The 12,332-nt window shown below is 56.9% G+C and overlaps 1 protein-coding gene across 2 annotated transcripts; it reads right to left on the bottom strand.

Moving 5' to 3' along the window:
* Nucleotides 1–4,565: 4,565 nt before the first annotated feature.
* Nucleotides 4,566–9,900, bottom strand: GLYCTK (glycerate kinase). 2 transcript variants are annotated; one of them, XM_026500975.4, is made up of 5 exons: nt 9,852–9,900; nt 7,322–7,736; nt 6,947–7,098; nt 6,153–6,328; nt 4,566–5,812 (listed from the first exon to the last, which is right to left on the bottom strand). In XM_026500975.4, the coding sequence occupies exons 2-5, from the start codon at nt 7,696–7,698 to the stop codon at nt 4,946–4,948; spliced, it is 1,572 nt and encodes a 523-aa protein (XP_026356760.1). In that variant the 5' UTR covers nt 7,699–7,736; nt 9,852–9,900; the 3' UTR covers nt 4,566–4,945. The 2 variants fall into 2 exon arrangements, with proteins under 2 accessions (XP_026356760.1, XP_026356759.1); XM_026500974.4 differs by lacking the exon at nt 9,852–9,900 and adding an exon at nt 7,930–9,806.
* Between the last annotated feature and the right edge of the window lie 2,432 nt (nt 9,901–12,332).

Below are 12,332 nucleotides of genomic sequence, written 5' to 3'. Positions count from 1 at the left end.
ACATGTGGGGAGGGGCACTTCTCCCTTCGCTAGGGGTCTCTGACCAGCTCCCACAAAATAGGATCCCCAGGACAGCTTTACCCACAGTAGCGAGCAGTAGGGATTCAGGCCAGAGCCCAGTTGCTCCCTTGGTCGGCTTCCCGAGCTGGACAGGGAAGAAAGGGGGGGGGGGGACAGGGGAGGAAGAGAACAGGTGGAGACAGAGCCCTGGGGTTCTGAGGGCTACAAGTGCAGTTATTAGAGATGATCCAAGGCTACCAGGAGATCCAGAGACCCCGAAGCTGGGCAGGTGGGTGGGAGTGGATGGAAGGGGCAGAAGCCAGTGCCAGGGCCCCGCCCCCTTCTCAGCTGAAGCTGGGGGCGGAGAGGTAGGGCTGCCTGGGGACAGAGCGCACTGCTCACACTTTTCTAGAGAAGCAAGCAGGGTGGCTCTCCCGGCTGCCAGAGGAGGGGCAGGAAAGGTTGGGAGAATGGAGAGCCCAGGGGGGAGCTCCCCAGTGGGGTGCATCTCGGGGTTATAGCCTCTGGCAATCTGGCCAGGGCAGGGCCAGGTCCTAGAGCTCTGTGAACCCCCAGGCAGCCATCCGTGTACAAGGTCATAGCAGGTAGTGACCCATAAGGCAGAGCTGTCGGGGGCATTTGTCGCCCTAGGACTGGTCAGATGGGGCACTTGTTTCTGGGGCCCAACTTCCCTCACCCTCTTCCCTAACAGCGTCCTCAACCAAGCAGGCAACAACCCCAGATGGACCGACTTGTACAGAGAGGTGGAAAGAGAGCTCCGGGCATCACATCTAAAGGCCCCGGGGGGGGGGGGGGTTGCCACAGCCCAACCCATCCAGGCCCAAGGGCAGCCTGAGCAAGTGGGAAAAGATAAGCCTCAGGACTGGCCCCAGTGACTCCCCGGGAGTGGTTGACCCCCAGACATCCGTGTCTCAGGGAAAAAGGCCAGCCCTCTTGGCCTGGCCTCAGCTCAGCACAGCTCCGTGATCCCGCTCTCATGCAGCAGCCTGCCTAAGCCATTGGCTACACCCTGGGTGGTGTGTCAGTATCCCCCCAGCCCTACACAGTCCCTCTTCTCTCCTAGCACACCCCAGAGTCTCTCACTCTGCTAGGGATTCCTAGCCTGCAGTCAAGCCAGCTCTCCCCCACCCCAGTCTGGGCCTCATCGTGTCCCTCACACATGATCCAGATCCAGAGGTATCAGGCTGCCCTGTCTTTTTTTTTCCTGAGACAGGAGGTGGCTCTCTCTCAGGGTGGGTCAGCTTACCCTAACTCTAGCTGACACCACCCCTCCACATTGGTTCTGTGACCTCTCGGGGCACTGTGCACAGCAGCAGCCATTTAAAACTCGAAGACCACCCCTTGCAAGTGCTAGTCCGTGCCAGTGGGCCTCAGTCAGTGAGCACCAAGGCCTTACTGGCTCTAACCCAGGCCCTGCCTGGAAGAAGGGGGCCTCCCTGCATGGAGACTCCGTGAGCTCCTCCTTGGAAGAGGCCAGTACCTCTCCCTTCTTTGCCTCCCTCCCGGAGCACCCCCACTTCCACAGAGATTTCCTACTGAGATCCATATACTGCTGACCCCTCCCCAGAGGGGTGAGCAGGACAGGATTTTGTCCCCATTAGACAGAAGAGTAAAGCAAGACCTGGAGAAAGGAAGGTGGCAAGGCCAAGATCTAGGGCCCGACTCCCACTGCAGGGCTCTTCCAGGTCTTTTAGCTGCTCTCCTTGTGAGAGCCCACCTGAGGGCAGGGTGCCTGTGCTCACCAAAGCACCTGCTGCTTGCCCAGGTGGGAAGCCTGGGAATAGCCTGCGGATACACGAAGACCCCGAAGGCACTGAGAGGGCTGTCTGAGCCAGGGCTTCTAGCCTTGTTTCCAAAGTGGACACCTAAAGGGTTGCCTGGACTGGCCGAAGGCTGCTGGGGTGAGGCTGCAGAGGGGCAAGCAGAGGAGAGCTGGGAGGGGTCCCCCAGCCTAGTGATGCACCTCTCTCTCACATGTGGCCCCTCCTCTACCTCCTGGCATGTCACCCTGGCATCCCCCATCCCTGCAGTAAAGAAGCCCTTACGGCCTCCTTGTCCAACTTGCTTCCCAGTATCTCCAGTAGGCTGACCACACCAAACTGCGTGTCCTCACCTGGGGGCGGGGTGGAGCACGGCTCAGATGCCGGCTCAGGAGCTGGCTGCGGGGTGGGCTGGACACACACATGCTCGCACGCATCCCCATGCACACATACACAGCTGCAGACACACACCTCTGTGCAGAAGCCCATCACCCAACTGCACGTGATTTTCTACCAAATCATACATGCAATGGAACTGTGAAATCTAAGCCGAAAAGGGACCGGCAAATCTGTTTTATGGTTCCCAGAGAGGCCAAGCGTGGTCATGTCACCATTCCCAAGCCCTTGAGGGGCAGCAGGGAGGCAAGAGTGGATCCCTAACTCTGGCTGAGCTCTCTCTGGAGCCCAGGGTCTCTGAGTCCCACAGGGGGGACAAGCAGGTCCCAGCCAGGCTCTCCTTCCGGTTCTGTGGCAGACTGGCTGGGCAGCCCCAGACAAGCCACCTCCCCTCTCTAGTTCTCCAGCTATAAAATAGGGACTTGGAGTAGCCGATACCTAAGGGCTGTCCAGGCCCACTGCCCGGCTCTTCTTAGTTCATGCCAAGTACAGAGAACGGAAGGGCCTGTAAAGGTGGCAGCAGTGAGGGGGAGCTGGGCACCCTGCATGACAAAAGCCTCCAGATGGGCCAGGGAAAGCTTCAGGGAATGGAAATGAGGTGGGTGCCAGGGCAAGAGGAACCTGAGCCAGGAAAGACAGAAGCCAAGAGCCACAGGATGGGAGCATTTATTATGACCCATAATTGAAATTTATGGCGCAAATAATAAGTCCTATCGAACACTCACCATGCAGCGTTTATCTCATATTTTCATCTAGATTGAGGCCAAATATATCTGTTCTCATCTTGGGGATACCAAATGAGCAAAGCTGATGGGTTAGGCCCAATCCAGACCCTGGCCTCCCAGCCCCCACAAACACAGGCATAGGGCAAGGGCCAAGGGGGTACAGGGGTACCCTCTGGCAAGACCTCATCCACACCCAAACCCCTCAGCAGTCATGTAAGTGGCCCACTACACAAGCAGCTGCACGTCCCCTACCCCTGGCCACCCATGTGTATGCTCACATGCCACCACACACACACACACACACACACACACACACACACACACACACTGTGGACAGGGCCGACAAGTACTCTGCCACAGGCCCTGCCCCTCTGTCCTGCTCTTGCCTGGAACTTGACACCCAGCGCTCACGCTCATGCTCCCAAGGGCAAGGATTGAAACAGGGAGGCTGTCAGAGGAGCAGCGGGGCATGGAAGGACCATACCCCCTAGACTATGACCCTGCCGTCAGCGGAAACTCCATGCCGGCACAGAAGGAAAGGAAGCCGTGCCCTGCATCACACAGGGGTGCAAACTCCCCTCTTCCCTAAACCTCCCTGACCTCCAGAGCCTGGCTCACGTGACTCGCCTCACCTTGTCCTCGGGTCATGAACCTTCTGCAGGCTGGGCTGTCCAGAGTCCAAGTGGGTAAGGGAGACTTTCCAGGGGGAGGGTGTGCCAGCCCTGACCCAGAGCCTCTCACACCCTGAGAGAGGAGGGGACAGCTGGAGCAGAGGAGGGGGCCAGCAGGAGCAGCCCCAGGCCTCGCTGTTCTCTATGGCTTTTTATTCCTATGTGATTTTACTGCTCACTCATATAGGGATTGGAGCCGTGGCGTACGGCGGGGGCGGCCAACGGAGGGCTCGGATCCTGAGCAAGGGGGCCCAGAGAGAGGTAGGACGGCAGCCCTGCCTTCCCCCGGCACAGGCTGCTAGCCTAGCTGAGGAAACCTTTCCTCTATTGCTCTCTTCCCCACTGACCTCTTCCCTGGCCAACTGTAACAGGGGGGTGGGCAGGTGGCTGCTAGACCCCATCAGTACTCTGACCCATCATCTCAGCGCTGGAGACTCCCCACTGCAAGGCTGCCACCGGGAACTGCCCTGTCCCAAAGAAGCAGCTCAGAAACTGGGATGTTCAGCCTGAGAAAATGGGCCTGACACAAGGAAACAAGGTCCAGAATCCTGTGTGGCTGGGAATAGCCTGCGGATACACAAAGGGCAGCTCAACCAACAGTGTCATCTGTCCCTAAGGGCGGTGCAAATACAGAAGGCGAGGACAGCTTTCGTGGCTAGTGGGCTTGCAGCCAGCAAGGTATGCAGCAGAGCCTGGAGACTGCAACAGGGATGCCACAGGGGAGTCGCAGTTGGACAGGTGGCCCGAAGACCCACAGACCGTAGTCCTTCGGCCTGTCCTCCCAAGGGTCTCTGCTTGCCCACACTGAGTGTGTCAGGAGCCAGGCTCAACCTTCCTTGGCCCGTTTCAGTGAAACAAGCGCTGAGCGTGCCCTGCAGAGAGGGGAATGGGGAACCCCTGTAGCGTCCCAGAGCTGGGGCTGCAGCCTGACCCCACTCCCTTTCCCTGCAGCTCTGAGTCCTTGCCCTAAGGGAAAACACACGGAGAACCTATAGCGTAGTTCTTTTTATTTGCAGTCCTTCTCACTTCACCCCACGGAAAAGACACTCAAGAGCTCGGCAGAGGGGCTGCCCAGTGTGGGGGGAGAAGACCAGGAACAGCAAACAGGCCAAAGCGCCCATCCCAGTCCTCAGGGTTAGCTGCTGTCACGGCAGGAAGGAGGGAGAGGAGAGAGCCCCCATCTGCCAGTCTAGCTGGGGGAACGAACACAGAGCAGAGGCCCTGGGTATGAGGTGTCAGGGTCAACCAAGCAGCCAGGGCCAGGGAGAGAAGGGGCCCTCAGGCCTGGTGAGGCCTTGGGGACCAACCCTGGTCTGCCCCAGGATGCCGCCCTGTAGGTCTCCTCTGTACTCCTCAAACACGACCCACGCCATCACCGCGGCCGCAGGAACAGGAGATGCGCATCCATGACGTTGGTGCCAGTCAGACCCATGCGCAGCAGGTGCGCCCCGCTGCGGAAGCAGCGGAAGAAGGTATGTGAGTCATTGCGGGACAGGAAGCTGGCCACGTCCAGGCCCTCAGCGGCAGCCTGGCTGGCAAGCTCAGGCATGACCCAGGCCCCGGCTGCCTCTGTGGGCCCATCCTGCCCATCGGTGCCACCACTCAAAAACAGCACATCTACAGGCCCTGGCGGCCATCGTCCCAGCTCTGCTCCAACACGCAGAGCCAGTTCCTGGTTCCGGCCACCCTTTCCTGAGCCCTGCAATTGTACGGTGGGCTCGCCACCAGCCAGCAGGCAGACGGGGCCCCTAGCCCCCACCACGGCCTCCAGGGCCTCCTTGAGCTGCAGGTCTGGGAGCTGAAGCTCAGCTGCCACTTCCTGGAGTCGCTCCTCTTCCTCCAGGGAGGCTCCAGTCCCAGGCGGGGTGAGGTGGGCTCCAGCCACTTGGGCGAGCAACCCGTAGAACCGGGCCACGCTCTTCACATCGCCCTGTATAGCTGCGCTCAGCACCACGGCCCGGTATCCCAGCGCCTCAGCCTGCCGCTGGGCCTCAGCCAGTGCCAGCACGTTGGAGCCAATGATCACGTTGAGCACGTGACCACAGGTGTGCGGCCTGTGAGGGTCAGAGTCAGCCCGAGCCAGCACAGTCTTCACGGAACGCGGCAGGGCGGCGCGAAGGCCATAGCGATTGAGGATGTGTAGGCAATCTTGCACGTTATGGACACTGGCCACGGTGGGGCCGCTGGCGATCACCTCCACTGGGTCCCCCACCACGTCTGACAGAATCAGGCTCACCACCTGGGGAGGGGTCGCAGAGGCAAGGCTCAGTCCCTCCAGTTCCTCAGCCCAGAGCCATTGATCAAACTGCCATCCATCCCCTGCCATGCATCCACACAGGATCAGACTGCCCGGTGCATTTTCTCACCCTTTTCTAACCCCTCTCCAAGGGATTTGCAGAACATGTGGCCATTTGGACACCCCACCCCCATCCTCTCTGAGGCCCCGCCCAGCCAGCCCTGTGGACTCCCGCACTGGGCCCCTGCCAATCTGTATGCCGTTAGAGGCTTTCGTCTCCCTGGCACATGTGGGTCTGGCTCCACCAGCCCAGGGCTGCTTAGGGTAGCAGGGACCCACACACCTGGGCAGGGTAGGCGGCCTGAGCCAGCCCCCCACCCTTGAGCTGGGACAGGGCCTTCCGGATGGTGTTCAGCTCCTGGATGTTGGCTCCGCGGGCCGCCAGCAGCTTGGTGAGTGTCTGCTTTTCTTCCAGTGTCACGGGTGGAATAGGGGCGGGCAGCAAGGCTGAGCCCCCACCTGCAGAGACAGTGAAGAAGTTGGGCAGAGGGGATAAGACTGAAAGGAACCTCTCCACTTAAGAAAGCAGGCACGTAGTACCCACATTAGGGAAGGGGGTGCTGGAAAGGTGAGGTTAGGGTGCCCCCGTGTGGACATACAGTGAACGTGTATATAGTCACCACACCCTGAGGCTGTGCCCTGCCTTGGAGTAGCCCAGATTCCAGCAGGCACTGGAAGAACTATTCCTTAAGAGCTTGGAATAGGGGGTAGACCAGGAGGAGACAGCAAGACCAAGGACGGGCTCCATGGGAGCTAGAGAGGCCTGGGTTCTAGCCCCAGATCACATGGGCACAGACAGCAACAACAGCAGGGACATTTAATTCCTGAGACACCCTGAGTTACAAGCTCCCTAGGCGCCCTCCCATAGTCACCAAACAAGGTCAGTCAGGGAAGGGCCCCACAGCTCTGAGGAGGCCAGATAACCTGCCCAGGGCAACCCAGAGGTGAGCCATCCAGGCTCCTTACTGCCTCCCTTGCTCGGTGACCCTGGGGACTCAGATCATCTCTCACAGACCTGATATTTGGAACCACCACCACTGCCCCCTAAACTGTCCTGAGCCAGTCTGGCACCCACACCTGAGATGAGTACAAGCAGCAGATCGTCAGCTGTGAGACCTTCGGCCAGCTGCCGGATGGCCAGTGCAGCCCGAAGTGCATCACGGTCTGGCAGGTTGTCCTCTGCACCCTCGAACACCTGGACACGGCTGTGTGGCTTCAGCAGCATCTCCCTGAAGAGAGAGACAGAACAGACAGCAAGAGATGGGGTGGGTTCCTTTCCTCCCACCTGATTTGTCAGCGGTACAGGTGACGAAGGCCACCCATCCCGGAGCCGGTCCAGACCCAGAAGAAAAGGGATGCTGGTGAGGGAGGGAGGCCTGAGCCAGCGTTGAGTTTGGGCCTAGCTTCCCCACCCAGGGGACAGTGGGCAGCAGCCCCCCCAAGGCTCCTTACTGCTTGCCAGCATGCTCCATGGCAGCACGAATCCCCTTGGGCACGCTGATCACACCCTGCACGAGATGCTGGCCCAGGAGCTCCTCGGCTGCCGCTGCCATGCCCAGCACGGCCTTGCCAAAGCCCACCAGGTAGAGGTTCTGCCGCAGCTGAAAGCTCCGGTCCCGCACCTTCAGCAGCCCGCTGCCGGGATCCAAGGACAGTGCCCGGTGCAGCATGGGGCCTGGAAGCACGGCACCCACAGTGCTCTGGAACAGCTGCTGCGCCTGCTCTGCCAGGGCCATGCCACTGGCCAGCCGGACCACTGGGCCCCCCGTGAAGAGCGGGCGCAAGGGGGCTCGGGCCATGCAGGGCAGACACTGCAAGACCGCAGCCATGCCCACTGCTCTCAGCACCACCTGGCATCCATGGCTGCCTAGGGGGAAGAAAGCACTAGTGAGCTGCTGCAAGCCCAGAGATGGACCCCCCACAGCCACCTGTCTGAAGGCTGGGGGCCGCTGGACCCCACCAGCGACTGCTGCAGTGGCCCAGCTGCCAGTCCAAGACTTTCTGAGGCCCTCAGCTGCCTGATCTCACTCCAGTTCTCAGAGCCCAAGCCTGCCACCTACCATGTCCTCCTCTTCTGCAGGCTATCCTCGGGCCCTCTGGATGCTCGGCCCCTGGGTCCAAAGGTCCTGTTAGCTGAGCCCTCCCCCTAGGCCACCCACTTTGGCCAAGGGTTAATTATTCACAGAGGGAGCAATTCCTATCAGTGGGCTCCTGCCCCACCCCTTTCCCACCCCCTGCACTTCTGAGGTTCATCCAGGGGCAACACCCCTTTCTGGCACTCCCTCCTTGCCTCTTTACCTCTTCTGTTCCCAAGAGGCTGCTGGCTGTCCCACCAACCGACCCCGAGCCTGATGACCTGCAGCCCGCTCTGTGTCATTAGCTCGTGGATCTAGGCTCGGGAGCCTGGGAAGGCTAGGTCTGTGTGGGGAGGCTGCAGGCTCACAGGAGCACTGACAGGCAGGCTCAGAGCACATCCTCAGGACACACCACCTGAGGAATCCCAGCACTCAAGCCCAGTCCAGCAAAAGTTTCAGGTTCAAATGAGAAGTAGCAGCAAAGACTGGCTCATGCTGGAAACTTAGGGAAGTCCCTAGACACCACACTGACGCCATGTATTGTGGGGCCCAAGCTGCAGGACAGAAAAGGGCACCCTTCCACCTACTTGGCTGGCCAGACCCAGCCCTGCCAAGAACATGCCTTTCCCTCTGACATAACAAGTCTTGGGTCACACCACCCACAGGAGTGAGAGCCGAGTGTCTAGAGCAGGAGGCCAGACTCCCACAGCTGAGGCCAAATAGTCATTTTCCCCACTGGGCAAGGTAAAGGCTCAAGAAGCCTTGGGGTGAAGGTCAGGAGGCTGTAAAGGAGTTCAGGGACAAGGAAGCCCCAAAGAGATCACCTCTAAAAAAGGCATCTACTTTAACAATGCCCACCATAAATGCTGCCGGCTGATTGCAGCAGCAAGCATGGATAGAGCAGGGGAAGGAGTCTGGGAATCAGGCTCCAGCTCCACCACAGAGACAGCTCCTTTTCTTCCACTGGGCCTCAAGTGCAAAATGAGAGGTGGGATGAAAGTAAGACTAATGCTCTCCCCTTGACATCCTTGGCCTCTCTGAAGCTGCCCACTATTAACATAGAAAGCCTGAACCCCAAACACTTCATCCCACACTCAAAAAAACTAACAATGTGGAGCCCTCAGCCACTTAGCCAGCATGGTTCTCAGCTTTCCCATAAGACCAATGCTGCCCGACTCCAGCCCTGAAAGGGAACAGAGGGCACTGCCATGGGGACTTGGAAAATGGGCTCAGCTTTTGCCAGGAAGCCCCTGGGACTGGCCCACTGGGCTAGAAACCAAAAGCGACTTAGAATCTAGCAACACCTTGAGAGCCTGGGTGAACTTTGTACCTGTTTCCCAGACAGGCACAAGCCTAGAGGATCCTAGCCTTGCCAAGGTATACCGGGGCCCAGGGAGGTTGGCAGATGAGAATGGGGGGAGTCTTCAAGGCTAAGGTTGCCAGTTAAAATACAGGACGTCCAGTTAAATTTTAACTTCAGATAAACGAGTAATTTTTTAAAATATAAGTATGTTCCATACAATATTTGAGACATACCTACCCTAAATAATTACTTGTTGCTTACCTGAAATTCAAATTTAACTGGACGTCCTGTATTTTTATTTGCTAACCAGCCACTCTTTACCCAGGACACCCTCCTAAACTCCCAGGTGCTCCAGAACGAAACACGGAAACACCAAGAAGACCCTCCTTGACTCCGCCCCGCCACCAAGTGGGACTGGAGCCACTTCCGGCCTTCTCCTGCCTGCACATGCCCCGGAAGTAACGTCAGTCCTAAGCCTTTGCGAGGGAAGTGCCTGCCGCGTGATGTCCAGTGGTGACCCAAGAAATAAGTGCCCGCTGCCACCTGGACCCGCCACTGGCCCGCCCAAAGACTACTCCCGTGGGCCTTCGCGCCGAGGACTTACGGCTCCACGACTCCGTGCCGCGGCTTCCGGTGCCGGAGGCCGGAAGTACTCGCGGGTGGGCGGAGCGGAATCCGGAAGTGTGGGGTGGAAGGGGTGGGGTTGGGGTACCAGCGCGAGCTGCGGCGGGAAGGAGTGCGGGGGTAGCAGGAGTGGGGACTGAGGGATTGGCTCCGCCCTGACTTCTGGGGTGCTTGGATGGAATCACCTTCGGCCCTCATCTCTGCAATGGGGACAGCAATCCCTGACTCACGGATTGCCGTAACTGTCCCCTCCTTTATCCCTAGGTTCCCATCAATCGGCACATACGTTCCTTGCGCCTGTTAGGTGCCCGGCACTGGACTGAGCAAGCGGGCGGAGAATTACTACTTCCCCACAACCCACCCCTTCTGGAGCCAGATTAAATCATCCTGGCTCTTCCCCACCGCTATAATCCCATAACAACTTTGTGTTCACCCCTCTCCGCCTCGGCCAACCTAGTAACAGCTCCGAGTCAGAAAGATCTATTCCGTGATCCTTGAACACACAAAGTGTGTGTGTAAACAACGAATGACCCTGGGCCTCCCTTACTGTCTCCGCTCTCAGCCTGTGTCCACCCTTGAGCCCAACTTGATACCTTCCCCCATTAAAAAGACAAGTCCTGACCAGACTCTAAAGACACAAGAGTGCACTTTTTTTAACTGATGTTTTCTTGGGGAGAGAGGGACGGGAGTTACATCACAAATCACACAGCAGACTTTCTAAAACTCTTAAAACATATCCCCCCTGCCTTTTGCAATTGCCACATCTCTCCATATTGTGCTCTGCTCTCATGAACTCCTCCTACCTCCTTCCTAGTTGTTTGCCTGGGGTTTTCTTTCCCTTTATAATAGAGGACTTTTTTTTTTTTTTTTTTTATTCGACAGAGATAGAGACAGCCAGCGAGAGAGGGAACACAAGCAGGGGGAGTGGAAGAGGAAGAAGCAGGCTCATAGAGGAGGAGCCTGACGCGGGGCTCGATCCCATAATGCCGGGATCACGCCCTGAGCCGAAGGCAGATGCTTAACTGCTGTGCCACCCAGGCGCCCCTATAATAGAGGACTTTTTATTCCCTATCACTCTCTCCCAAACTTCTCCACTCCATCATCAAAATAAAGGCACCTTCAGGAGAATCTACTCTCTTTAGATGTGGGGAGATTGTAAATACTCAAAATTTCCGTTTTTCCCTGCTTGTAGTAAGAAGTCTTTATCCATCGTGAATTTATTCACTCCTCCACCATTCAACAGACATTTCCTGACCTATGTGGGTCAAATGCGACAGCTACTGGGATGAATAAGAAGTGGTACTTTTAGTTGGGAATTTTACTCTGCTTTTGTAATGACAGTCCCACACTGCTGGAAGGAATGTGTATTTGAGGACCTCTTTCATTATTTACTGCCAGACACTCATGAACAGACACCATTTACTCTGCCAGTGCTGTTTGGTCAGACTGTAAGCAGGATTATACCCATTTTTGAAATCCCCCATTCCACCCCACAGCTACTCACAAGATGTATTTCACATCCAGGTTTTGATGCCCACTGGACTGTGAGTTCTTGGAAGGTGATGACTTGGTCTAATTCATATTTGCATCTCTACTGCCTTGCATGGGAGCAGGCACTAATAAAAGCTGGGACTGCTATTTTTTTTTCTTTTTTCCCCCAACTTTCTTTCCTTCTTCTTCTTCTTTTTTTTTTTTAATGAATTAACTAGAGAACAGTGAAGTACTCAGCTGCAAAGTGCTGCAGACCCAAGGTGGAAAGAATTTCACAAAAGGAAAGGATGGTGGTGATAGAAGTAGAAGCCTTTGGGGCACCTGCGTGGCTCAGCCGTTAAGCGTCTGCCTTCGGCTCAGGGCGTGATCCCGGTGTTCTGGGATCCAGCCCCACATCAGGCCTCTCCTCTGGGAGCCTGCTTCTTCCTCTCCCACTCCCCCTGCTTGTGTTCCCTCTCTCACTGCCTGTCTCTCTCTCTGTCAAATAAATAAATAAAATCTGAAGAAGAAGAAGAAGAAGAAGGAGGAGGAGGAGGAGGAGGAGGAGGAGGAGGGGAGGAGGAGGAGGAGGAGGAGGAGGAGGAGGAGGAGGAGGGAGCTGCCGCCTTCATGAAGCAGTGGGATTTAAGTCTAAGAAAACAATTAGGCTCATGAGACTGCATACACATACCTTGAGAGTAGGCATGAATATGTCTGTCATCTTTTTTTATAATGTTAGCTATTTTATTTTTTCTAATATTTTATTTCTTTATTTATTTGAGAGAGAGAGAGAGCATGAGCAGAGTGAGGGGCAGATAGCAGACTCCCTGCTGAGCGTGGAGCCCGATGCTGCGGAGCTCCATCCCAGGACCCTGAGATCATGACCAGAGGGGAAGCCAGATGCTTAACTGACTGAGCCACCCAGGCACCCCTGTCTATAGTCTTTTTAAGTGCACTTGGGCAATAAGTATCAATGTCAAAAATGTGACAG

Source organism: Ursus arctos, unplaced genomic scaffold (genome assembly GCF_023065955.2).
Source record: "Ursus arctos isolate Adak ecotype North America unplaced genomic scaffold, UrsArc2.0 scaffold_14, whole genome shotgun sequence".
Taxonomy (NCBI): domain Eukaryota; kingdom Metazoa; phylum Chordata; class Mammalia; order Carnivora; family Ursidae; genus Ursus; species Ursus arctos.
The sequence above is the reverse complement of the archived record's forward strand: the minus strand, read 5'-3'. Positions and strand labels throughout refer to the sequence as shown.